The sequence below is a fragment of the Numida meleagris genome, chromosome 4 (assembly GCF_002078875.1).
Source record: "Numida meleagris isolate 19003 breed g44 Domestic line chromosome 4, NumMel1.0, whole genome shotgun sequence".
NCBI lineage: Eukaryota > Metazoa > Chordata > Aves > Galliformes > Numididae > Numida > Numida meleagris.
Genome location: NC_034412.1, coordinates 54,976,558 through 55,001,695, shown reverse-complemented (window position 1 = coordinate 55,001,695; position 25,138 = coordinate 54,976,558). Strand labels below are relative to the sequence as shown.

Genomic DNA, 25,138 nt, shown 5'->3' with positions numbered 1-25,138 from the left:
GTAGAATCCAAGATGAAGATTTTTAATACTTCTGAAAATAGTTTCTTTCGTTTCCTGAGTATTGTGTGCAGTATCCAAGCCAAGAAAAATCTTTGTGCTTTAAAGGAATACTTTTCTGTCACAAAGTGTCTTTTATCTTTGAAAATGCCAACCTAATCTCATTCTGTTTCATCTGTCTCATTAATATTGAATACATGGTACTTTAATATGGCAGCTGAGGCCATGTGGGGGATTTCAGCTAATATCTGACAACAGCAAGCCGAGATTAAGTGACATTTGTATGTGATCTACTATACATAAGGTAATTGGCATTTTCTAGAAGCATTTGACCTAGTTATGGTTCTTTCTGCCCCCCGCCCTCTCAAACCTGCTTTCAGAGGTTGGTTAGTCATGAGGATGTGAGCTGCCTTCCTGCTTGTGGGAAGGTGCTCCCCAATGGGTGTTGAGGCTTGTGTGCTGGAATCAGAAGAAGGGTCCACTGTGCTGGACCTGTTTTAGAAGTAATAACACGAACCCCAAGGCAGTCTGGATGCAGCCATCCTTCATGGCTTTGAGTGAGCTCTTGTGGAGTGATATGTTTTTGTTTCTTGTAGGCTTAATAAATGTTCAAGTCTGGTTCGGTTTTCTGGTAAAGAGGAGTTTGGTCACTGTGGCACAAGTTCCCAGTTTCCATTGGAGGTGGCAAGCAGCACCACGTTGGGGAACTGAGTTACACTTGAGGAAACTTGCGCACAAATCTCAGCTTTGGCCAGTGGCCAACTCTTCAACAAAGCGCAGCCATAAACCCTTCCTGATTCTCTGAGCTGCATAGAAGTAGGACTGAAAGTTGGGGCTAAACTTCTTTAGTGTGCTGCCTTCTGAGGTATGCAGTAGGTAGTCACTGGGACAAAGAAAGAACAACTCTGTTTGCTTTCTGCTACGTGATTGCCAAGAAGTAGTGGTGTAAGGGGACCTCAGGTTCTGTGTTTCTGGGTAGCTGAATATCCATCCTGTTGGAAATCGCTTTGGCTATTTTGCCTTTAGAGTTCTGCAGCAATTCATTATTAGAGCCTTGCTTACAAGACCCACTGGAGGCACTGATAATTAGGGCTTATGTGGCAGACAGGCTGCAAGCATTTGGCCCCAGTTTGCTGAGTGGTCTTGGGTGAAGAGCTTCAGTTTGCTGTGCCCTTGTTTTTGCCACATGTAAGGCGAATGATAATTCCTCTCCTTGCTTTTTTTCTTGAAGTGCGTAGCTGTAATGAATGGATTAATAGCACAGCCATAGCTAGCTTCATAAAGATAGCACCAACCATAGAGAGATATTGTGGTACAGAAGCATTTCCAGACTAAATGCATTTAATTAAAACTCTTTCAAGAAAACTGCATATTGCTTATTTTAATGGTAAGTTGATGTTTTTGCAGGGATTTAACAAATAATTTCAATAAGTAAGAAGGGTTTAAAAGTGAGCAGTATGAGTAACTCTGCCAACCTCGTTTCTGTGGGCTTATGTAAATAAGGTTGAGGGCAGTTTTTACATAAAGCATTTCTAAAACATGGTGAGTTTGTCTGGTACAGGCTAGAAATATTTAAACATCAAAGCTAGAGGTGTTAGGGTTTTGTTGCTTAAACGAAACTATTATTTGAAATTGTAGCCTTGTTAAATAGCACAGCCATGCTCCCCCCAGGTCTTGGCCCTGCCAGGAATGTTGCTCAGAAAGTAGTTTTTCCATGGGATGTTCTTACTTGGTTTTGATGTAACCTAAGGAAAGCAATTTTTTTTGTGTAGCCTAACCAAGCAACCTGATGACTTCTTCCAGTAAGATGAGCCAGAAAGCTGGAAGTATAAATCCAGATGTGCTAGCTGTCATATTGCTTACATGCAGTGAAGGGGAGCATAAAGTTCACGTAGGCTAAAGAGCAGTTGGTGTTTCCAAAATGAAATAGGTGGCTTGTTCCCATGTAAAACATGCAGTAAGAAGTCGTGAAATCACAGAATGGCTTAGGTTGGAAGGGACCTTAAAGCCCCTCCACTGCCAACTCCCTGCTGTGTGCAGGGCTGCCATCCACTGGATCAGGCTGCCCAGGGCCCCATCCAACCCAGCCTTGAGCACCTCCAGGGATGGGGCACCCACTACTTCTCTGGGCAATATATGCCAGGGCCTCACCACACTCTGTGTGAAGAATTTGCACCTAACTTCTGATCTAAATCTCTTCTCCTTTAGTTTAAAACCACTTCACTTAGTCCTGCTGCTTCCAGGCTGTGTAAAAACTCAGTCTCCCTCCTGTTTATAAGCCCCCTTTAAAGTCCCAAGAGAAGAGTATGCAGATCATAGAATTATTTGAGTTGGAAGGGACTCTTAAAAGGCATCTGGTCCAACTCCCCTGCAATGAACAGGGATGCCTACAGCTACATCAGGTGCTCAGAGCCCTGTCCAGCCTGACCTTGAGTGTCTCCAGAGATGGGGCATCCACTGCATCCCTGAGCAACCTGTTCCAGTGCTTTACCACCCTCACTGTTTTTAAAAAAAAAAAAAAAAAATTCCTTCTGTCCAGTCTAAATCTCCCCTTTTAGTTTGAAACCATTTCTCCTTGTTGGGATGGATGCTCTGGTGCTCTGCTCCTGGCTTCTATGCAGGTAGGTGGACTAGAGAAGCCTGCTTTCGGGACTTTGCCTCCAGCTTGTGCCTTTTCATGCTGCTAGGCAGCCTGAAGCGTGAGCAACTCATACAAGGCTTGATGCGGCAGCATGCATTACTGCTGTGAGTGGTGTGGAGGAGGCTGCCGCATCTCCGGCCTGTGCAGAATTTACAAGCTGTGTGCTGCAGCGGTTCACTTGCTTTAGTGTATCTCATTAAATAACTCAAGCCAAGGGCAAAAGCATGTACTACGCATGAGAATTGTGGCCCAGTTTTGGGGTAAGCAGGTCTACAACACTTGGAGTTGTAGAGCGTCAGAGCAGGGCGCTCCTTCATGTGAACCAAGATTGCCAAGTCCTCTACAGGCAATGTTTGCTCGGAGCAAGCTGCGTTTGCGTTGAGGTGCTTGTCTTCCCAAATCCTTAAGTTTGGCTCCATGAGATTGTGATTGGATTTACCTGCTCTGGCAGGTCTTTAAATCTGTGCTGTGCAGGGAGATGAAGCGTGCGGCAGTGGAGCTGGCTTGCTCTGCTGCACCCCTGCTCATCTGTCACAGTCATTCGTGCTCAGCTGTTCCCTGGTATGTGCTGGCACAATTGGCCAAGCTCGATAGTTCACTGCTTTGCTTACCTGACATGCCCTGCTTCCTGTCCCAGTGCTTCTGGGGGGGAAAAAAGAGAATTGAGATCCAGCCTGGAAATGAAGTCTAGAATTGTCAGCCTGGGACCTGTGTGTCCACTCTGAGATGAAAAAGAGACTGAGGTGTATGTGAGTCGTGTGTATTCAAAGCTACAGCATAAAATAACTGCAGGAGATGCAAGGTAAAGGCAAGTCCTTATAATTACTGACATTTGGAGCAACAGCCTTACAAAATACTTAATTCTTCCTTTCTAAAAGCTGTCCTGAAGCAGTATATTTCAGCAAGGTGCATTAGAATACTTGTCATCTGAATTTGTAAGGTTACAAGACTTTGAATTCTAGCAGGTATGTGTTTAGCTTGGCTGTCTGGGGAAGGGTCTGGGCAGCTGGACAGAATTTCTGGTGTTTTCTTTGGGGTATATCAAGGAAAAATATCCCAAGTGTGGGTTAATTCTAACACTGGTTGCAAGCAGTGACATGGATTGCTGCAGCACAAGTTCTGACAGGAGGGCAGGAATTAAAAGTAAGTCCAAGTCTGACCACTTTTGCTTTACATTCAAGCACAAACATAACAGGGATGGAGAGTCTCAACTGAATGCAGTGTCCAAACTTAATTTGTGATGAGTTGCACTAGATGATCTTTGTGGGTCCCCCTCCAACTCAGGATATTCATTGATATGCAGAGGTGGATGCTGGCCTTGGTTTAACCTGTCACTGTAGTTCCATAGGCAGTTGATGACTGTTGTAGCAGCCTGCATGTGGAATAATTTATGACATAATTCCAGTGAGCACGTGGGTGAATGCCAGCAGTTCTCAAAGCTCTGCCAATGCTCTTGTGAGCGGTGGGGCTGCTGCAGGAAAAACAACATTAGATTAGTGCAGAGTAATGCTTGGAAGTGTCATGCTTAGTTCCTAACGACTGTCCCATCCCTTCTGTGCAGCAGCACTGGGCTCGAGCAGGGTGCTATGCAGGGAGAGCAGCAAGCAGGCACGTGTTAATTGGGAGTATTCTTTGTGGATCAAACAAGGTATGGGGGAAGCAGCACAGGAAGAGACTTCCAGCTACAGGGTTTTCACAAGCAGTCTTTGCTATCTGTCTGCTGGTTGGGAAGATGATGCCATCATTTGCAAGTACTTGGACTGTGTGGGTGAATGCTGAAGCACTTCATCACACAGCCTTGAAGCATCCTGGTACCCCTTACAGGACTGTTGGGCCGTGAGCTTGGTGCTGGGTGTCTTTTTCTTTTTTTTTTTTTTTCAGCTGAAGTGCTGAAACTTTCCCGCAGCCGCCCATAAGATGCAGCTGCAAACCACCAGTGCTTGCCTGCAGCTCTTAGGCCTTCTGCTTTTAATTACTCTGTCGCGACACTGCCAGCAGGGTGGGATGGCCAGTGCTCTGGCTCACTGAGGCACTGGGGAGCCACAGTATGTGGGCAGGAAGCCTCTGGCAAAGCGCAGGGCAGGGGCAGTGCGCCTGCCTCCCTCTAATTGTTGTTTGTTCCCTGCTCATCCAGTGCGTGTATATGGGAACGTACCAAGCAGAAACTCATCAAAGTCTGCCTGGGAGCTGACACCCAGCAGTCCTGCAACTCTTCCTGTAGCCATTGCCTGCAGGGAAGTGAGCAGCTTGGACTACTGGCCCTGCCTTGGGGGCTACGGGGCTCTGTGTGCCCGCACAGGGGTCAGTGACTGGCCTGAGTACGCTGTCCTCTGGTTTAAAAACTCCATGTTCCCATATTAGATAAGCATCAGCCCTAATGCCTGATCACTTTGTGCTTCTGAACAGCACTGATAACTGAACCACACTTCTTCTGCAGGCTGGTGTCCATTTTCTAGTGGGCAGGATGAAGTACACAGTGATGCCCCAGTATTCTGGGGCTTTCACTTGAGATGGCACTTACCAGTGAGGCTGCAAGTACACAGCTCCTCCCGGGACTGTGCTGGGATTGAGAGCTTGAGGAAGAAGTTACTGTAGCAAGGCTCATCCTAGAATGGTTGTATTGGGACAAGGGGAAAAAAACACCTTTCTGATGGCAAGAGGTGTGGGAAAACATCTCATGACTTGGAAAGTTTATATCCTCTGCTTTAAGGTGGATGTCCCCATAGTTTGATCAGGTCAGAAGGCTTAAAGCTGTCTGCTGTTCTACAGAACTGATGTCATGGGGGTTTGGAGTGTTGGGGTGTGTATGTGGCTTCCTTGAGGGCAAAAGTTAAAATTGTTACCCTGAAAGAAAAGAAGGCAAGAACAAAAGTTAAGAAAACTGTAGATTCAGGGGCAGGCAGCATCTGAAACTACTTGCATGAGGGGAAGTATTGGGCCTTGAGATTTTTTCTTATTGGACATTGGACAGCGCCTTGAAGAGCTTTCCTCCCCCTGCTCCTCACCCCCTCTACCTCCCCTTCCCCCCCAAAAACAAAGCATAAATTTCAAGGGCTGCTGAAGCATAGCTGGTATTGGTGGGAAGTTCAACATGACATTAGTCTCATCCCTGAAAGAATGAGCTTCCTCCCCTTAAAATCTGGACATGCTTCTTAAAAACTTGCTGTAGGTACTCATCAGTGCTGCTGAGCTTGAGATGCATGCAAGCACATTGCAGGCTGTAAAATATGACGCTGCCTGGAGCAAGCCCAACCCCAATGATGGTTCATGTCTACTGGGTCTGGTGCAGCAATGCCATGGTGCCACACTTTGTACCTGCAGCACCAGGGCCTCCTGGGGACTCTGCCTTGGCAGGGAGCTGAGTGTGGCTTTGGGCAAGCAGCTACTCAGGCCGAGAGGCTTTGTTTTCTACTTGTGTCTGCACCCCCCCCCCCCCTCTGAATTTGTTAGCTAACATTGGTCATTGTCCTTGCATTTGCTCTGTGAGCAGGTCCCTGACATGCAGTGGTCTGGGGCCAGAGCCCAAGTAGGATGCAGAAGAGAAATGCAGTGTGATTTGGTGCAGCATCTGAGCCTCCAAAGCATTGCTGGGACAAGATTTCAGAGGAGAGACTGCAGCCACTGGAGTCAGATCCCTGCATGTAAACTCTGAGGTTGTCCGTGAGTCATAGAACACTCTGATAGGTACAAATGGAGGAATACCTTTACTGGGAGAAAAATCAGTCACTGGAAAGGCCCTGTGCCAGCCTTGTCTCCCTTGTGCATCCATCCCAGTTGCTCTGAACTGCCACTATTTCCAGATAAAGGGGAAGGAAGAAAAGGGTGGTAACTGTGCAGGCTGGTGCTTTGTTGAGAAAGATGCATGCGGGAAATGTGGGCAGATTTTTCACAGGGAATGACTTATGTGAATTCCACATCTGGTTTTATTTGTGTTATTAGGATTAAGCTCATAAATGTGCTTGAAATTGTAGATTATGGGAAATTGCTGTTTGTCAGCACTGTATTGCCAAGAAGGTACCCCTGAACTATGTATGAGTATGCAATTGCTTGCTCTAGACAGCCCTAGGGAGCTGGGGTACGGGAGTGCTGTTGCAGAAGAGCAGTGGTTTCATAGTGAAGTACCACTACTGAAGAACTCCGTTCATCTGTTTGTGCTTCAGGGGTATGCTGTTACATTGCTTTTTTTTTTTTTTTTTTAAGCATCAGCTTGCCAACAGTCTTTAGGAGTCCAAACCTGTGTATATACTTGCTTGGAGGCTACAGGCTGAAGTGGAGGATGATGTGGGCTCTGTTTTGAGCCTGGCTGCTTAAAAATATGATGTCTTAGTAGGAAGCCTCGTAGCAAGTTTGAGCCCTGGCAAGGAAGGGGGAGAGGAGAGAGAGTAGGGAAAAGGCTAAAAGTCATCTGAGCTTTAGCCAAGGCCCTAACTCATTAGTTCATGGAACCAAACCTTCTTTTAGTCATTGCCAGGTCTGTTTTCAGCACTCAAGTCAGGTGGGTGTGTAGTCACAGCAGTTCTAAAATGATAGATTTGTCTGCACTCATGCATTTTGCTGAGAAGTTATGGCCTGGACTTCCCCCGGTCTCAGGTAGGCTTCATCATTTCAGTTACCTCAGTTGTTGTTCCTGTCTGACTACTGATAAAGGAACAGGAAAATGAAGGCAAATCATGTGGCTGTTTATCCTGAACACTGTGAAGTGATCTGCTTTTCCAGGTCCTTTCTCCAGGATTGTTTACCTCTAAGACATCTCTTAAAAAAACAAGGATATTGCTTTTGCTCCGTGTTATGCAATCGTAGCTGTCAGAAGTGAAGTTCTTTGGATGCCCTAAAACATGGCTTTTCCTGCTGAGAAGCACCTTGCTGCTAAGTAAGCTGTGTTAGGGAATTACCATCAAATAACTGAGGAAATAATCACAGACTGTTTATAAGAAAGGGTGAGGTGATTACAGGAATTGAAGCTGCTGGTGTGATCTGAGCTTGGCCTGATGGAAAAGCTAGCACACCCCTGCCAAGCGCTGAGAGCTGCAAGCTCAGGTACAGGTATGAGCAACACAAATACTATGTGCCCTTGTGAAGGGGTGTCTGGCAGTCTCAGGGCTGTGCCAAATATGTGCCATGAGCCCCCTGCCTCTCACCAGCTCCAGTGCTGGGGAGGAAGCAGTGCTCACGTGGCTCTGGGGCTTGGTGTATCCCATGGGCTGTGGCATGGCCTCATTGCTTTCATAACATATTCCCAGTTGCACTGATTGAACTATTTATTTAATTCTGCTTCAGTCATAGAGGTGTTTGGAAAATAGGTCCTTGAACAAGAAACTTGTCTGACAAGCCTAATGCTGGTATCATTGCCTGTAAGTGGGGAGGATCCACATTCTCAGGCTTGTCTCCTGTGGAAAACCCCACTCTGACTTTAGGGTGATGGTGTCTGCCTGAGTCTCCTTTGCAGGGCATTTGAGGGAGTGGAGAAGAGAGAAGACAGTGTTGTTGTTAGTCTTCTCTGAGAAACGTGTGAGATTTCTGTAAAACAAAGCTGCTACTTTCCTAACCCTTTTGGAGAGGATCAGCAGAAATGCTCAACTCTGGAAGAGAGGTTAGCTGTGCTTGGTAGGAGGCCTGTGGGGCCTGCACTGCAGTGGGGGCTTGCTGTTTGAAGTCTTGATCAGCTAGAATGCAAAGAAAGCTTTTTTCTTCTTTTCTGCTGGCTATGGAAAGTGTGCATAAAATAGGGCAGAGCAGGGCTCTCCATGTATACAGGAATTGGTGCAGTCTCTGGATTAGAAGGCTTCTCTCAGCTACTAGCTCAGGACTAGAGCTGGGAAGCTCATCCTTGGGTTCCTTGTGACTAGAGAGTTAATCCTCTCCTCTGGTGCTATGAGTGTTTGTTTAGCCTGCTCTCTTACAATGCATTTATGGAGTTCAAACAGTTGGAGTGTATGTTGGGCAATTGCCGGTGTCCTGTCCAGGGATTCTTTATGACTTGGAGTATCCCCAGCATTGCAGCGATCATCAAACGCCTTTGTGGTCCTGCCTCTTCGCAAGTGATGAATGTGGAGATGACTGTGGGAACATTCCTGTCTGCAGCCGCGTGCGAGAAAGATGTTTTGTCTTGTGCTTCCCAGCAAGCCCAGAAATGTAAATTCTGTGTCAGTCTATCAGTGCAGCCAGACACAAGGAGAAGGAAAGGCCTGGTGTAAGGTGGCCTTGCAGTCCCACCTCCTCCTCGTGATACTAGCGTTATGGCTGTGCCACAGACCTGGGCCAGATCTACTTTCCTCTGGAAGATCTCCCAAAAACATGTTAATTGGACGAAGACAAAACACAGCCTTCTGAGGCAGCCACGGAAATTTGGAATTAATGAGGTGGAGGGAAGGAAGTACTTCAGCCAAAATGGGGAATTGCTCCTTGAAGCATGTCCTACTTACGAAAATCTTTCCCTGTTTAAAGACAGGAAAGCAAAGACACGCTGAAGGCAAGCAGGAAAAATTGTTACTGTTAAGAGCTTTAAGAGTAATGTTTCAAACCTGTCAGCTAAATAGTTCAATTCCTCTGCATGCAGATCCGGATCAACTTAACTTCGCTCTTATTCCTGCTGAAAAAAGAAAACTGCTTGCTAAGGTGAATAGCATTATTAGTGACCCTCCATGTTCCCTGATTGCTGACCTCTTCTTAATGCTGAAAGACTTGTGACGCCGTATAATAGCTTCCTGGGCCATGTAGGGCAATGTGTATTCTCATTTTCCTATTTTAAAGCAGGTGTAAAGGCCATGGCTTCACATCCCAACATTGCTCTCCTCTAGATTTGAATGAACCACTTAAAATCTGGTTTCGCTGCTTGGTTGTTATCTTTATTACTTGGTCAGAAACACATTCAAGTACATGCATTGTTAGTGAGTGTAAAAATAGAGTCATCCAAAGCTGAGGTGTTTTATATCCCTTTTTACTCTACATCTTTAGTGGCATGTGTACCTGTGGGATATGGCTTTAAGAAGAGCAGGTCAAAGCCAGCTCTTTCAATTCAGACGATGTTGGATTGAAACCTCCTTGGTAGTGCTGGCCCAGGAGCAGTCAAAGTTTCTCTGAGCAGTGCAAGTGTATATCTGGCACTTAATTTGAGCCTAAAAGCCCTGGTAGGCAAACGAGTCCTTTAAAAGTCCCTGCTTCATTTAGGTCCTCCAGTAACTGCAAACCCAGTACAAGTTGTTAGTGCACTGGTGTGAATTCACGGAGGTGAATGACTATTTATTTTGAAGTTGAGACCCATTCATACATGTGCTGTGGTACCTGTGCAATGAAGAAACCATGTAGTATGCGTGTATGTCAGTAATGTCCTAGGACTTTGGTGTGAGAATCACTGTGATAAGTTTGAATTATTTAGTCCAGGATCAAGAGGACTAATAAACATGCAGCCTGAAGCACTGATACACTCTGCTCTGTGGGCCCTACTTGGTAATCAGATCTCAATGGAGAACTGTAGCACTACTTTTCAGTGCCTACACGCAGGGCAGCGTTGTGCTGTCTCACTGCCTCCAACCAAGCCGGCCAGGCACAGTGTTAATACAGATCCTGCTGATAGATCCCGGGGCTCATTAATTATCCTGAGCACGATATGGGGCACCTCTCAGTTCTGGAGCCTGCTAAATGGGAGCTGACAAAACATGTCCCAGATGTGCAGCTGCAGTGTTGCAAGACAGAAAACATGGGGTTAAGAGGTGGCAAGCCAGCCTGCAGCACCTCACAAGGAGAACTGCTGTCTTGTGCGTGTGTGGAGTGGCCCTTAATTTGATTCAGGTATTGGAACAGTGCTGCCTTGTTACAGGCTTATAAAAAGTCCCAAGGGCTGCCTTCCTTTCTGAAAAGCTCTGTGTTTTGCTCTGGTGGTGCTCATGAACCTAGTAGGGCTGGGGTTTGGAGAAGCCTGGAGAATTCTGGAAGAAAACCTGGCAAGGGGCTTGGAGGCTGCACCCCCTGGTTTACACCTGCTCTGCTCTCTTGTGCCTGGGATCGTGTCCCAACCAACTCCCTGCCAGTGGGCCCCGTGCAAGTCCTGCTGGGTTCGTGGGTCATGCGTCTCTGTGTCGTGTACTGTATTGTGCTGTGCCTCCAGCTAACTGCTGTTAGCAAAGGCTACATCCACTTATTTAACAGCCTGTGATGCAGCTGTTTCAGTGCTATTTTAAGTGCATGGCAGTGGAATACAGGAAGAAATGGCTGTTATTTTCTTCCTCTCTGCTGTCTTGCTGGATTCCATCTGTGATGTTGTGGGATTCTGTAGCAAGAGGGGTGTGGGGAAAAAAAATGAAAATTTAACTAATATCTTTGTAGTGCTTTTCCTCTGCATGTGCCACCTCAAAAGACAAAGCGTGGGGAAATGAGAATAAAGTAGGGGCAGTTTTGGGAAGGAGTGAGTGGGATGTCTCAGCCTGGGGAGCCTGGCACTGAATGTAACTAATTTAATTTGTCAGGTTGATGCAGACAGTCAGAAAGGCAGTTAGCTGCATGTTGTCCTCCCATCAGGAGAGCCGGGCCAGGGGAGTGGAAAGCATCTGGTTCTCATTGGGCATTGCCTTTACTTGGTCTTCATTCTTGTTTGTGACATTATGTCTCTCTTTTCCCCCTCCCTTCCTCCTTCCCTTCCTTCCTCAATCCGTTTTTTTTTTTTCCTCCAGTGAGTTTACAAGTCTTGCTGGAATGCACATATGGTCCTTATCATCCCCAAAGTCCAGCTTTTTTTTTCCTTCTGGTTAGCAATTTGTGACATCAGGGGCTGCTAGAGGCATTAGTCACTTTTACTCCAAATAGAGAAGTTAGTGGTTTTTGGAAACCTATGGAGGAAAACATCTTTTATGTCAGCCCTTGGCACAAATGCAGCCGTTACCGCTCTGAGCCTGTGCTGACCTTTAGCCAAACATTTTGCCTGGAAGATAAATGTTCTTTCCTACTCCCTGCAGCCACTTTGGAATTGTTGGATTTTGCTGACTTCCCTCTTCCCATAGGAATGTGGCTGTATCCTTTTACCAATCTTGTTGCTGTGCTGTGCTGGTGGAAGCAGCTCTGTTGGCTGTGGGCGGTTGGTGCTGGACCTGGGGGTGCCAGGCTCTTCTGCTACCCTGATTCTCAAGGATTAAAAGGATAAAACAGCTTGTTCAGGGAGAGCCTTGGTGTTCTCTGTGTCCTCTCTGGTTCTTGAGCTATCTCTGAGCAACAGGGAGCTGCAGCAGCACAGGGAGTGTTGGCCATCCAACTTGCCTCCCTCTGATGGATCTTCATGGTTTACGTGGCATAATAATCTGCAGAGCAAGTGGATGTCTTCTGCAGGGGTCTGCTCTTCCTTATGCAAGAAAAAAGACCTCCCAGCCTCCAGTAGCTTGCGTATGTCTGCCCCAGCTGGCAGCCAGGCGTGGAGACAGGAACTCCCCCTCTTAGGCTGGTGACACTGATGGTTATCCTGCCTAAAACAACAACAGGCCTTCCTTTCTTGATTAATGGAGTGATTTCCATGGACTGTGTTCTTGGGGCGTGAATGCGCTATGGCGGGGGGAGGGTTGTTTCCTTTTATTTTCTCCGGTGTTGTTATACATGAGTTTCCTCATCCAAGAATTAAGGGCTCAGCCGTCACTTCAGCCTGTGCAAGGAAAGAAGGGGAGGTTACAAGCAACTTCAGCAGTGAGCTTGGCTGTGGTGCAGGCACTGGGAATGCTTCATATCCTGTCAGCTTTAACATGGGGAGAGGGTCTGATGGTTTTGCTGTGCTCTTTGCTTCTGTGCTACTGCTGCCTGCCCAGTCACCCTGCTAAGGTCCCTGGCTTCAGATGCAGCAAAGATTACTTGAAGTGCAGGAACCTGTGCCTGGTAACAGGGCAAAAATGTGGCTGGCCTATGCTGCTGACTACAATAAAAGCTTTCAGAATTTCTCAGAGGTTCCTCTGAAGTCGTGTGGCCTCCAATAACTAAACACTCACTTCATATTTGTGGTCTAGCTCCATGTTTTGCATACCAGAATTTTTCCCCTCTTGAATTGGAGGCTCATTTTTGTTTTCTTTAACTCTTGGGAGGCCATGTGAAGCTGACCCCCAGATGCCAGAAGCAGTGGGACAGGAGGGGATGAGGAGGATATTTTGCTGGCAGACTTAAAGCAGAAGGGGCTCAGCCAGAAGGCTGTCGGGGCCGAGGGAACAGCTGCTGTGGTTCAGGGCTGAGTGAAGAGAATGGACCAGGGCAGTAACTGCAGACATCTTCCAGGCCTCATGCTCTGCAGTCTTTGGGAGATGCTCCTTTCTGCATCTCCGCTCACTGACCAGGTGCCTTCTGAAGTATAAGGACACACTCTGCTTTGCACTGCACCTCTGGAAGTGGCACTTCTAATCCTGCAGCCCACCTTCTCCCTATCAACAGGCTGTTGCTGTTTCCAGTGAGAAAAATGGGTTTATTTCCCTTTATTCCTGTTAGCTTTGCCAAGCCACTGCGGTTTAGAAGGAATGAGCCACTTCTCTCTGTGCACACGCCTCGTCAGCCAAATTGTTTTACAGAGCTTTGCTGAATTACATCCAGACAGACCCGGAGCATCCGTTATGGCATTGCTTGACCTATAAAGCCGTTACCACCAGGAGCCATGTGTGAAGAAAACCAGATCCAATGCAGAGTTAGCAGGGCTCTGAGCCTGCAATCCCTTTCTTGTCATTCCACAAGGAACTTCTATTTTTCCTTACAGCTAAGGGTGTCGGGAGATGGGGTCCAGGCAATTTGTCTATTCAAAACATCTGCAATATGATTGTTGATCCAAGAAATATTAACTGTTAAATGAGTTGTAGGTCACAATGCAGAGAAACGTGCTCAGTATCTGTCCTAATAAATAAGCATTTATCTATTTATTGCTTTTTAGCTTTTGTTGGGCTGGCATACAGTTTTAGAAGTTTAAAATTCCTTCCCGGTCACGTAGATGGTATATGAAAAGGGAGGGAAGATTTGCCCTATAAAGTAGGGGTCACTAGAGACAGGACTTTGTCCTAAGAAAGTTTCAAACTAAAAACTGCGTTTAGGATGTCTTAAAGTCTCCTGGCATCTGACACTATCCAGACACTACCCAAGGCTGCTCGTGCTTGTGGTGTTCTTGGTGGAGGTCTGCAGGGCGTTAGTTTTCCCCAGGTTGATCCTGTTCATGGCTTCTGAGACTGCAGGCTGGGAGGAATTATTCTTGTAGAGTGCTTGCAAGAGGTCGGTGCTTCCACATTCAGTGATGTGTCCGGGCGTTACTAAGGCACCTCTCAGGACTGTGCTGCGGGCTGAGGGGCAGTGGAAGGGTTGTTTTGATCCACGAGCATGGTTAGATTCGATATGGAGGAAAGAGAGGTGTTGGCTTGAACTCTATGAATCTCCAAAGGGAAAATGAGGAACTTCCTTGGTGAACAGGGTGACGGTGTGCCTTTCCACTCAGAGATAAGTGCCCTCTGCCTTCCTGTGGCAGGAGGAGTGCATTGGAGCCCAGAGTACTGCTCACCTGCCTTCATGTGAGCAACCTGGGCCATGGGCTCATCTTTGGGGAAAAGATCCTTTGCTTACAGCAGCCTTCCACTGCTTATTGACTGTAGGCACCCAGTTGGCAGTGGGGTGACTCGCTTAAGATGAGAACCCAGCCTGCTGCCTCTCCTTGATGGCTGTCACAGCAACTTGCAGCCAGAGCACGGTGACCATCTGACTTAATGTCTTGTTGTTTTTTAAAGACTTTTCTCTTGCCAGACCGAATCCATGTTCTGCTAACTCACCTGTTCTGCTAATTATACACTGAGCAGCCACACTTCTTGCTCTCCAGCAGAGGTTTGTCTCCACGTTGGTGAAGTGTGCCACTCTGGCTTTCACTGCTTTCAGTTCTTACTGAACCCCTAGAGCCCTGGGGGCTGCTGGGCAGCTGTATGAGCTCAGCTCAGTGTGTTCAGGCTAATTGGTGGTGGCAAAAGCAAAAAAGGTGATTGCAGAAGTGGTTTTGGCTGTGAAGAGATTCATGCTGATTACTGCAAAAAAAAAAAAGTGCTAATTGTGATATAAAGGTGAAAATGTTCAGCCTCCGCCATGAGAGGAGAGAGATTAATTCAGCCCAGCAGTATCCAATTGTCCAGCGTATTCCATGGAGTATGTAATAGGGTTATTGCGTTAAGCAGGGCTACATCTGTATCAGTGGGCTGCTTAGGGTTCTGCTGATCTCTCCTTGTGATGGACAGATCCTCCTTTCTGCATCCCCACTGCTCAGTGAAGCGTGCTGCTAGCTGGAGACCACTGCAGGGACATGGAGACGTGGGCTTGTTTCATCTCTGCCCGTGCCTTGGGCTCCTAAGCTTTTCCTGAGGGTTTTGCTCTTCCAGGCAGATACCAGAGCATGCTTCTGCCTCCCGTTATGTGGCACAGCTTGTGAAAAATACCCTGTATTGAAAATGCAGATACTGGTTTTGTTGATGTTTGCAGAAAAAGAAAATGGAAAGAAAAAGAAAACAATCAAAAAACCATATAGCAAAAATAACTGGCACATGCGAGAGATGAGTCTAACTCCCATTCGTGCTGAGTAACGGATGATGGGGCAGTACTTGCTTTCCCAAAATATATCAGGGAAAGAGATACCAGTACTGTGCTGAGGGATGTTTCACACCCACCGCTTTCTGCAGAGCGTATGAGTCATGGGCACCCAGTGCTTTCTGTGATCTGCCCCCAAACTCCCTTCACTTAACCATAAACCCAAGCCCACTGGTGCTTTAAAAATACTTGAGTTACAAATGTTTAACTTAACCCATTCACAGCATGCCTAAATCCCAGGGTCTCCTTCTACTGACGAGCTTTTCCAGGAAATCACTGTTGTGTAAAAGATTATGTTGGTAACAAGATGCTGAGGCCTCAGAAACAGTATTTGGGTGTTGGTTGCTTGCTAAACAATCACAGTTCATCAGTCACAGGCATAGAGAAGCAGTCTTGAAAGTGCTTGCATGCCTTAGTGTTGGGGGCAATTAGTTCCTGAGCCCCACAGTGTTCTCCACTGGATAGATGTACAGAGAGCTCATGTGGTTAGACAAACCTGAGATGAAGCTCTTGTCTCCTGAAAACTCCTGTGTCACCCTGATGAGTGCTGGGTGTGACCTGCTGCTCAGCCTCCCCATTACGTGCCTTTCTTCTTGGCCTTACAGAATGATGACCTTAGGAACCTGTCTCTCTCTGGCCATGTGGGCTTTGACAGCCTTCCCGATCAGCTGGTCAACAAGTCAACGTCACAGGGCTTCTGCTTCAACATCCTCTGTGTGGGTAAGTTGTCTCACACTTATGGGGTGCATGCAAGTCCACAAGTTAGCACGTTCTCCAAAGGGTAAGATCTGAGCTGCCGTTAACTGTAGTGTCAGGGAAGTGACAGCTTATTTCTATTGCTGCTCCAAGGTAGAAACTAGTATTCCTCTTCTCCTTTTTCCCTCCCACCTTGATTCAAAATTTTGGAATTCAAAGTTGTACAAAGTATTGATAGTCCACTCTTTGGTCCTGGGGTCCTGCTATTCCCAAAGGCTGCCATAAGGAAAATAAGTTGATTTGGGGATGAAATCAATTTTAGAAGAATGTTAATTTAATTTAAATTTAGGCACTGAGGCTGCCTGTCAATAAATGGCATTCCTTTTCTTCCAGGCTTTGCCTGCCTACCTTGCTATATTCTTAGTTTTTCCAGTTGGAAACGATGCCATTTTTAGTCTCCAAATGATGTACTGAGAACGAAGTCTGTCACCTGTTCTCTGCTGCATTTAATCTGGGTGCTGCAAGTTGGTTCTGTAGCCTGAGTTACCATGTTATTTTCAAAAATTTCAGAGGTGCAATATGGGGAGGTACCAGATTCTTTTGAATATAGAGAGGCGCTGACTGTCTCTGCACTTCATGGCTATTATGCAGAGAGAAATCTGTTGCTCAGCCCTAGGGAGCTGTGTGCTAAAACATCATTGACCCAGTGGTGGACATCTTCAGGATGTTCTTTGTGATGGAGGTTTATGAATACTTAAAAATGCTGGCTTTTACTGTTAGCTTGACAGAGAAGTCCACGGACAATGTCTTTTCATCCATTGTTTACTTAAGGCTTAAGAAGGGCATATTGTCCCTTTTAATAAGGGAGGATCCAGAGAGGTTGTGGATGTCCCATCCCTGGAAGCGTTCAAAGCCATGTTGGATGGGGCCCTGGGCGGCCTGATCTAGTACTTGATCTAGCAATTGGCAACTGTGCCTGGGCAGGGGTTTAGAACGTGATAATCCTTGAGGTCCCTTCCAACCCAAGCTGTTCTATGATTCTGTGATTCTAATAAGTTATGTTAATTAACTAGGAAAAAACCACAGCCCTCTCTGATGTTCTGTGGCAAGATGAGACTTTGTCTGTAGAGCAGGATAAACCATGTGAAAAAATGTGGCAGATGAACTCAGCTCCTCTTCATAGCTTTGTATGTTGACGAACAAGATAAGAGTAGTATACTTGTGCATGCTCAGGCTATCAGCCATCACGTGGCTCTTCTAGCAGCATGAAACCATTTAAAATTCAGCAGGGAGCATCTAGATTAGTAGGCAGCTCTTTGATCAAAATGGCATAAATTAATTGCCTTTTTCTCTTGCAGTAAATATTCCTCTCTTAGCATGACCTGATACATTTCCATTAGCAGCAATTTGCTCCAACTCTTCTCTTATAAAATGTGCTGATCAACCATTTTTAGCTCCGCATTAAAATTTCACACAAGTTCCTGCAGTTGTCCAAAGAGGAGAAACCTTCCCCTTAAAACAAAATGGTTCAAATTGTTTTTTCAGAAAGGACGCCATTGACTTTGACGTAGTAATGTGAAGCTTTTAGCTTCAGTGTGCATGACTGAAATGCTGCAAAGCCCATCTAGGAGAGCATGCAGCAGTGCTGCTCTCATATCAGGAGCTCACTATAATACGTAGCTGCTGACTGTTTGTTTCTGTGGACGCAAATACTGCGTGGTTTGCTGAGGTCTTCTAAGTGGAGCTCCTGCGCATTTTGAGTGAGAGGTTTTCATCCTAGGAGAGTGCCGACAGCCCAGAGAGATGCTTGGGGGCCATCCCAGATGCAGACTCTCTTCTCCCGCTTTTTTTTCTGCACTGGTGAATCAATCACTTAAGATTTTTCAGGGCAGTGGGGAATCCTGTTCACGAGCGAGTAGTTTGCCTAAATTCTAACTGTGCTACAGTGAACGTGGTTTGGATTTCCTCAGAAGAGATGCAACTTGGCATTTCTGTCACTTCTGTTGTTAAAAAATATACGGAGAGGAAATTTTACTGAAAACTTGGCTTATTTGTGGTATGACCTTGAGATGCTTCCTCAGCCCACCTCCTGCTCACAGCATGGGCTGCAGTAGCAGTTGGAGAGGGTAACACTAAGCAAACACTTCTGACTTAAAAATGGGATTTAGGCTAATGCTTTCATCAGTGTTACTAATTGCATTGAGGGATTAACCCACCTATAATAGCTTTAAAAGTTGGCATTTATGTAGTATACCATTTCAAATTTTTTTCTTATTTTTTAACTTTTTATGTACTTGTCTCAAGTCTTCATTACTCAAATTTCACTGTGTGGGTTTTTTTTTTTTGTAATTCTCTTGAAAAACAAATAGAAATTGAGGTTTGGGAGGGAAAAAAGGCATAAAAGCACACAGAGAATCAATTGTCTCCTTGAGAATCAAGCTTAGAGTTGAGAGAAGTCACAGTTTACTTCTGTAAAGAAAATTGCAGCAGAACTAGGACTTGATCAACACTATTAAGAAGGGAATTAAGTATTTCATAGAATCATAGAATGGCAGTTTTCAATATTTTCTCAATATTTCTTAAGAATGCTTCATGCGGTCCCTTGCAAAATAGGCAGGTTGAGGTTCTTCATGCTCTCAAGCGGGAGTGAGTCTACAGCTTTGGTCAGGTCATACCAATGTAAAAACTACAGGTAGCAGCTGAACTCTGCTGGGAGCAAATGCTTCCTTGGGAAAGGAATGATTATCTGTCTTACCTGCCCTGCCAGCGTAGCAAGTCCAGTAACTGACTTCTGGTAGCAGCAGGCATTTGCTGGAAGGAGTCCTTTCCCTTTTCGAAGCAGAGGGCCTCACTCAGCAAATGTCTAAGTAACTGTTCTTAAAACTGTCTCTTTTTTTCTTTTTGCTATTTCCAGCTCAGCTGCCTGGCTCTTTACCTGCAGGTGATAACTTTTAGCTCTGAAGGCATTTGGCTTATCTTCATGCCTGTAAGAGCAGCAGTTTTTGCCTGACGGGGGCTCATTTTGGATTAACAGCCCCAGTGCATGGTGCTTTGATCAGGGATGTCTGCTGGGTGTGCTGCACAGACCTGGCCAGTCCTACCTGCAGGAGCTAAAGCTGCTGTCACCTCCCGATGTCTGCAAAGTCCCTTGTTCAGTCCAGGGGTATTGGTAGAGGTGGGAACTGTCTCAAAAGATATCTTTTCCTCCAGGGATTATTTTACTTAGCTGTGTGCACATAGCCTAATTCCACTAGGGCCAAAACAAGGTAACTCCCTAACCTGGTGAATGTGCCTGAGGATGAGATAGGGATGGGAGATGGCACCATACTGACCCTGTTTTTGTCTGCTCAGGTGAAACTGGCATCGGCAAGTCAACATTGATGGATACTCTGTTCAATACAAAATTTGAAAGTGAGCCTGCTACACACAATGAGCCTGGTGTGAGATTGAAAGCCAGGAGTTACGAGCTCCAGGAGAGTAATGTCCGTCTGAAGCTGACCATTGTCGACACAGTTGGATTTGGAGATCAAATTAACAAAGATGACAGGTAAATTTATTTCTGCCAGGAGAAGGAGTCCTGGTGCTGCTGTGCTCTGAGATCATAAAGGCTCAATCCTGTGTGGGGAACAGGGTAGGTCCCCTGCTGTTCTGGGGATCCTACATGATACCTGGGGATACTACATGATCCTAGCGTGGCAGCTAGCATTGCTGGCCTTGAGAGGTGGGTAGAAATGGCAAGAAACTGAAGAAGCGAACAGGTCAGCTAGAGGGTTACAAAGTAGAGGGTTACAAAGCTGGAATTACATTTCTGCCCGCCTTATCATAGAATCATTAAGGTTGGAAAAGACCTCTAAGATCATCCAGTCCAGCCCATCACCAGCACTTCCACTGAAACATGTCCCTCAGTGGCACATCTACACATTTACTGAACATCTCTAGGGATGGTGACTCCACCACCTCCCTGGGCAGCCTGTTCCAATGCATTACCACTCTTTCTAAGATGAAGTTTTTCCTAAAACCCAACCTGAACTGCCCCCTGGCACAACTTAAGGCCACTCTGTCTTGTCCTATCACTGTAACCTGGGAGAAGCTGACCCCCACCTCGCCACAATCTCCTTTCAGGTCATTGTAGAGAGCTCAGGTCTCCCCTGAGCCTCTTCTCCAGACTGAACAACCTGAGATCCCTCAGCCACTCCCAGTATCCAGACCCCTCACAGCTTCATTGCCCTTCTCTAGACACGCTCCGGGGCCTCAGTGTCTTTTCTGTAGTGAAGGGCTCAAAACTGAACACAGTACTCATGAATACTGAGTACAGAGGGATGATCACTTTCCAAGTCCTGCTCACTACACTATTTCTGATACAAGCCAGGATGCCATTGTCCTTCTTGGCCACCTGGGCACACTGCTGGCTCACGTTCAGCCAGCTGTTGACTAATAGCCTCAGATTCTTTTTTTCTACTCAGCTTTCCAGCCACTTCTCTGCCTCAAGCCTGTAGGGATGCATGGAGTTTTTGTAACCGAAATGCAGGACCTGACACTTGGCCTTGTTGAATCTCATACATTTGGCCTCAGCCCATCTATCCAGACTATCTAGATCCCTCTCTAGGGCCTTCCTACCCTCAGGCAGATCGACACTTCCTCCCAATTTGATGTCTTCTGCAAACTTACTGAGGATGCACTCATTCCTCTCATCCAGATCATCAATAAAGATATTGAACAACCTGCAGTACTGACCCCTGACGAAACCACTCATGACTAGGCTCCAGCTGGATTTAACTGCACTCACCACACTCTCTGGTCCCAGCCACACAGCTAGATTTTACTCATAGAAGAGTATACCTGTCCAAGCCATGGGCTGCCAGCTTCTCCAGGAGAATGCTGTGGGAGACAAGAGTCAAAGGCTTTACTAAAGTCTAGGTAAATTACCTTCACAGCCTTTCCCTTATCCAATAGGAAAGCTCACCTGATCATAGAAGGAGATCAGGTTGGTCAAACAGGACTTTCCCTTCATGACTCCATGCTGTCTGAGCATGATTTCTTGGTTGTCCTGCACATGCTGTGTAGTTGCAGTCAAGCTGATCTGCTCTGTGAACTTCCGTGATACCAAAGTCAGACTGACAGACCAGTAGTTCTACAGATTGTCCTTCTGACCCTTCTTGTAAATGGGTATCACGGTAACAAGTCTCCTGTTACCTGGGACCTCCCTGTTTGACAAGGACTGCTGATAAATGATGGAAAGTGGCTTGGTGAGCACTTTGGCCAGCTCCCTCAGTACCCTTGGGTGGATCCCAACCTGACCTATTAATGTACTCATTTGCCTGTCCCTCAAGTTCCAGACCCTCATTTCTATAGTGCAAGGGCACCTGGAAGGGCGAAGTGGCATGGAGGGAGTTTGCCTGCCACCCCAAGAAGAGACCTATTTCCATTCCTCCCTGTCTCTTGGGTCTCCTCCTTCTCCCTAATGGCAAGAGGGTAGGGGACCCTCCGCTACTTGCTGAATGTCCCCACTGGTGCTTTTCTTTCAGGGATGGCAGGGTGGCCCACCGCCCATCCATCTTCCTTTCACGCTCCCTGATATGCCTTAATGTCCTAGTGATGACTGCTAAGTGAGCTGGCCTCTTGAGCTGGGAGTGGCTCCAGGCAGCTCGCTCCCTGCCCTGGGGTCTCCCTAATATCAGGACCCTCCCTTGCACACTGCAATGCACTGCTCCACTGCACAACCTGTCTGCCTTGTCAGAGCTGATGGTGACTATCTACTTAGCACCCGAATGGCTTTTGCTCATTGTACGTCTTGCCAGCCAGCAACCCTGAAGTGAAACTGGCATCAGCAAATCAATGTTGGTGGACACACTATTCAGTACGAAGTTTGAAAGCAAGCCTGTGACCCTAGGATGGTGTGAGATGATCTTCCAGTTAACTAGTGATAGGATGAGAGGTGGACATAAGTTGCACCAGGGGAGGTTCAGGTTGGATATTAGGAAAAATTTGTGCTCAGAAAGAGTGATAATGCGTTGACGCAGGCTGCCCAGGGAGGTGGTGCAGTTACCATCCCTGGAGGTGTTCAAGAACCATGTGGATGTGGCACTGAGGGACATGGTTAGTGGGTATGGTGGGGGGGGGGATGGCAGTTGGACTTGATGGTCTTAGAGGTCTTTTCCAATCTTAATGATTCTATGATTCTGTGATTCTGTCTCCTCAATTTCAGGATCCACCTCGCACACACCACAGTCCCCTGCTCTGCTGCTGAACGTACCTGCACCAGAGGTGATCACCTTTGTCTCTGTGCAGCTTAGTTTAAGTATCTACTTGAATTGAAACATGAAAATATTGGAATATGCGTGTTCATGTTGCAATTGCTTTTCCATCTTTAGGTGACTGGAACTCAGGTCGTAGTTCCTGCCCACACCATCCCGCAATGGTCAAATCCAGCTAAGTTTTGCTTTAACCTGGCACCTAGGCACAGATTTTCATGCTGCATGCATGAAGTAAGTCTGGGCAGCCTGTATTGTGAGCAGCCTACACAATCCCTTATATCCATCCATATGGATTTTTGCTGTTGTGTTTAAAAACAGTCACTTTGTGATAATGGCTAATAAGCTAATTAATGCATTTCCTACATTTTAGAGCTGTGCGTTCCCTCATTACAGCAGTCCCATCTCCCTTTGCAGGCTTCTTTGCAACTCTGTTCCCTGCACCTAGCCAGCTGAGGGATGCTGGCTGGCAATGTGTGCACTGAGCAAAAGCCATGACGGTGCTAGAAAGATAAACAACATCAGCTCTTTGACAAGGAAGGCTTAAAGTGAAAGTTTCCACTGAAAATTCTGTTAGTGTGGAGATCGAGCAGACACTGTTTCCTGTTCCCCAATGCAAACTTCTTTGATTTTTCAGAACTATTATTATTATTTTTACAATGCTTTGTTTCTGGAATGCTTCCTTGCTCCCTGACCTGCCACTGAAGTGTAACTGTTGTCCTTGTTTTGCTGCTCCCACTCCTAGCCAACAGTGTGGAGCTGATGCAGGGAGGCACGGATGCAGCCTGGAAGGAGCTCTGCATGTCAGACACTGCCATATGCTCTCAGGCAAGAACAAAAGCTGCTCAGAAGAGGAGCAGGTGCTCAGAGTGGGGATGCTCTGTAGCTTGTTACTGCTGGGTCACTTTGCATTTGCTTCATTGAGCAGACAAGTGCCTGTGGTATGGATAGTAAAGCCCCTCCAACTTCCCTGGTGGCCAATTGGAGAGCAGGGCCAGAGACAGTCTGCATTTTGCTGTGTCCCAATGCAAAGCTCTGCTTTTGTATGGACTTTTCTCTGCCGCATGTAAAGTCTTGCTGCTTTATTTGCATCTTGCGCCTGCAAATTAACAAACAGTGTTCAGTGGTGTTTTCTGGGTGTCTGGTGTTAGTGGCCATTGTGCACCAATGGCTATTTCCTGCTTGGAAAATACTTCTTCCTTGGTAAATTGAGCAAGACTGTTCTGTGTAAGCCAGAGTTTGGAGCAACTGCTTAAACAGCTGCAGTGGCATCTGGAGCAGAGGGTCAGGACAAAAACCTTGTTGGCTGCCTGTTATATTTTCTGGCGGACCTGAAAACACCCCATTGCCTGCTTCCTCCTTACAGCCACTCTTCAGGGAGGACACAAGCATTTCTATGAATACAGTACTTGATGCAGTGGCAGTGTTATCTGGTCTCTGTGCCATCCTTTAGGGGTCTTCCTTGGGCCAAAGGTTCCAAGGTTGCCTAGGTGGAAGAAGCAACGAACAAAAGTTTCTTTTCCAGGAATACGGTCAGTCAGATCAGGACATGTTAAACCAGGTCAGCATTTTTTTCTCAGTCAAAACAATCCCCCCAAACAGTCTCAAACGTGCAGTGACTTTTGAGTTTTGTTCGCAAGCTTCAATTCTTGAAAAGTTCTTTCTTTTTCTCTCTGTGTATATCTTTCTTTCCTCTTTTAAGATCACAAACAAACTTATGGAATAAATAGGGGTGGTGATTTCATGGTTACGTTTTCTTGTTTCTGGTGATTTTCAGTGGTGTTGTCAGATCAGTAGTTCAGATCTTAATAGAGGAGACTCCAAAATAGGGTTTTCTTCAGGGTGGCGGCTTTGTGTGCACCTAAAGTCCAGGGTCTCCTCCACATCTCCTTGCTATTTTGTCCATAATAAGCAAAAACACGCACTTGGTAGAAAGGGACTGTAGGATGGAGAGGGAGGGTGCCAAGTGCAGCACTTGTCTCCATAATGCACAGAGCACCCATGGAGCTTCCTGAGTGTTGTTCAGTGACTTGTATTGTCCCAGCAGTAAATGTTTGCTCAGTGCTCTCTCTTCTCTCTCCTCAGCTACAAGCCCATAGTAGAGTACATTGATGCACAGTTTGAAGCCTACTTGCAAGAAGAGCTGAAGATCAAACGATCCCTGTTCAATTACCATGACACCAGAATTCATGCCTGCCTGTATTTCATTGCACCAACTGGACACTCACTGAAATCCCTAGATTTGGTCACCATGAAGAAGCTCGACAGTAAGGTACTTGCCCATGTTATGCCCATTGCACAGCTCTGCTGGTTTTTGTGGATTTTATGACCTTGCCAAAGACCTAGCTAAACCTGTGCGGAAAAATACTGTCTGTGTTTAGCAGCAGGGAATGGCAGAGATGCGGTGTGAAAATTTTATTACCTTGGCCTGGCTGCTGGGATGGGTCATAATTCAGTGATTCATACCTTGCACAGATTTAATAAAAGTGTGGACTCTATCCTTTTCTGGTCCCATTCCTGGTTAGGAAATTAGACTGCTTTGCTCCACAGCTACGCTGTAAAATTAACAACAGGAGAGCTGTGGTTTAACACCGCCAGTTGGGTGACAGGTTTCTTCACATCTGAAAGACCACTTGCCTTTTGGGGGAAAAAAAAGAGCATTTTTTCCTCTTCCAATCCATAAATAAAAATGAGAGGTTGAAGTTGAACTGAGCTAGTTCTGCACTAAATAAAGTACACTTGCCATCTCTATTTTACTTTATCCAGTGATTAGTTTTGGTATAAAACCTTGTGTAAGTGTATGTGAGAGGGAGAGAAGTACATCCAAACACTTAAGGTCATCTTACAATCGAAGAAAAACAAATCAGAATGCTGTGTCTGCATGCTCTGAGCACATCCAGCTAGACACAAACAGTGATTTGAACTTCAAGGCAATGTAATGTTACTCTAACCATGATCGGATAAACACCAAGAATCTGAATAAATGTTGCTCTGC

The 25,138-nt window shown here is 46.2% G+C and overlaps 1 protein-coding gene across 3 annotated transcripts in view; it reads left to right on the top strand.

Annotated features, from left to right (window-relative positions):
* The window catches only part of SEPT11 (septin 11), a 48,452-nt gene that overhangs the window by 5,294 nt on the left and 18,020 nt on the right, over positions 1 to 25,138 (top strand). For all 3 annotated transcript variants that reach the window (XM_021397280.1, XM_021397278.1, XM_021397279.1), the window contains exons 2-4: positions 15,802 to 15,916; positions 19,244 to 19,439; positions 24,229 to 24,415. In XM_021397280.1, coding sequence (XP_021252955.1) covers positions 15,802 to 15,916; positions 19,244 to 19,439; positions 24,229 to 24,415 — 498 coding nt within the window. The remainder of the gene's footprint in view (positions 1 to 15,801; positions 15,917 to 19,243; positions 19,440 to 24,228; positions 24,416 to 25,138) is intronic.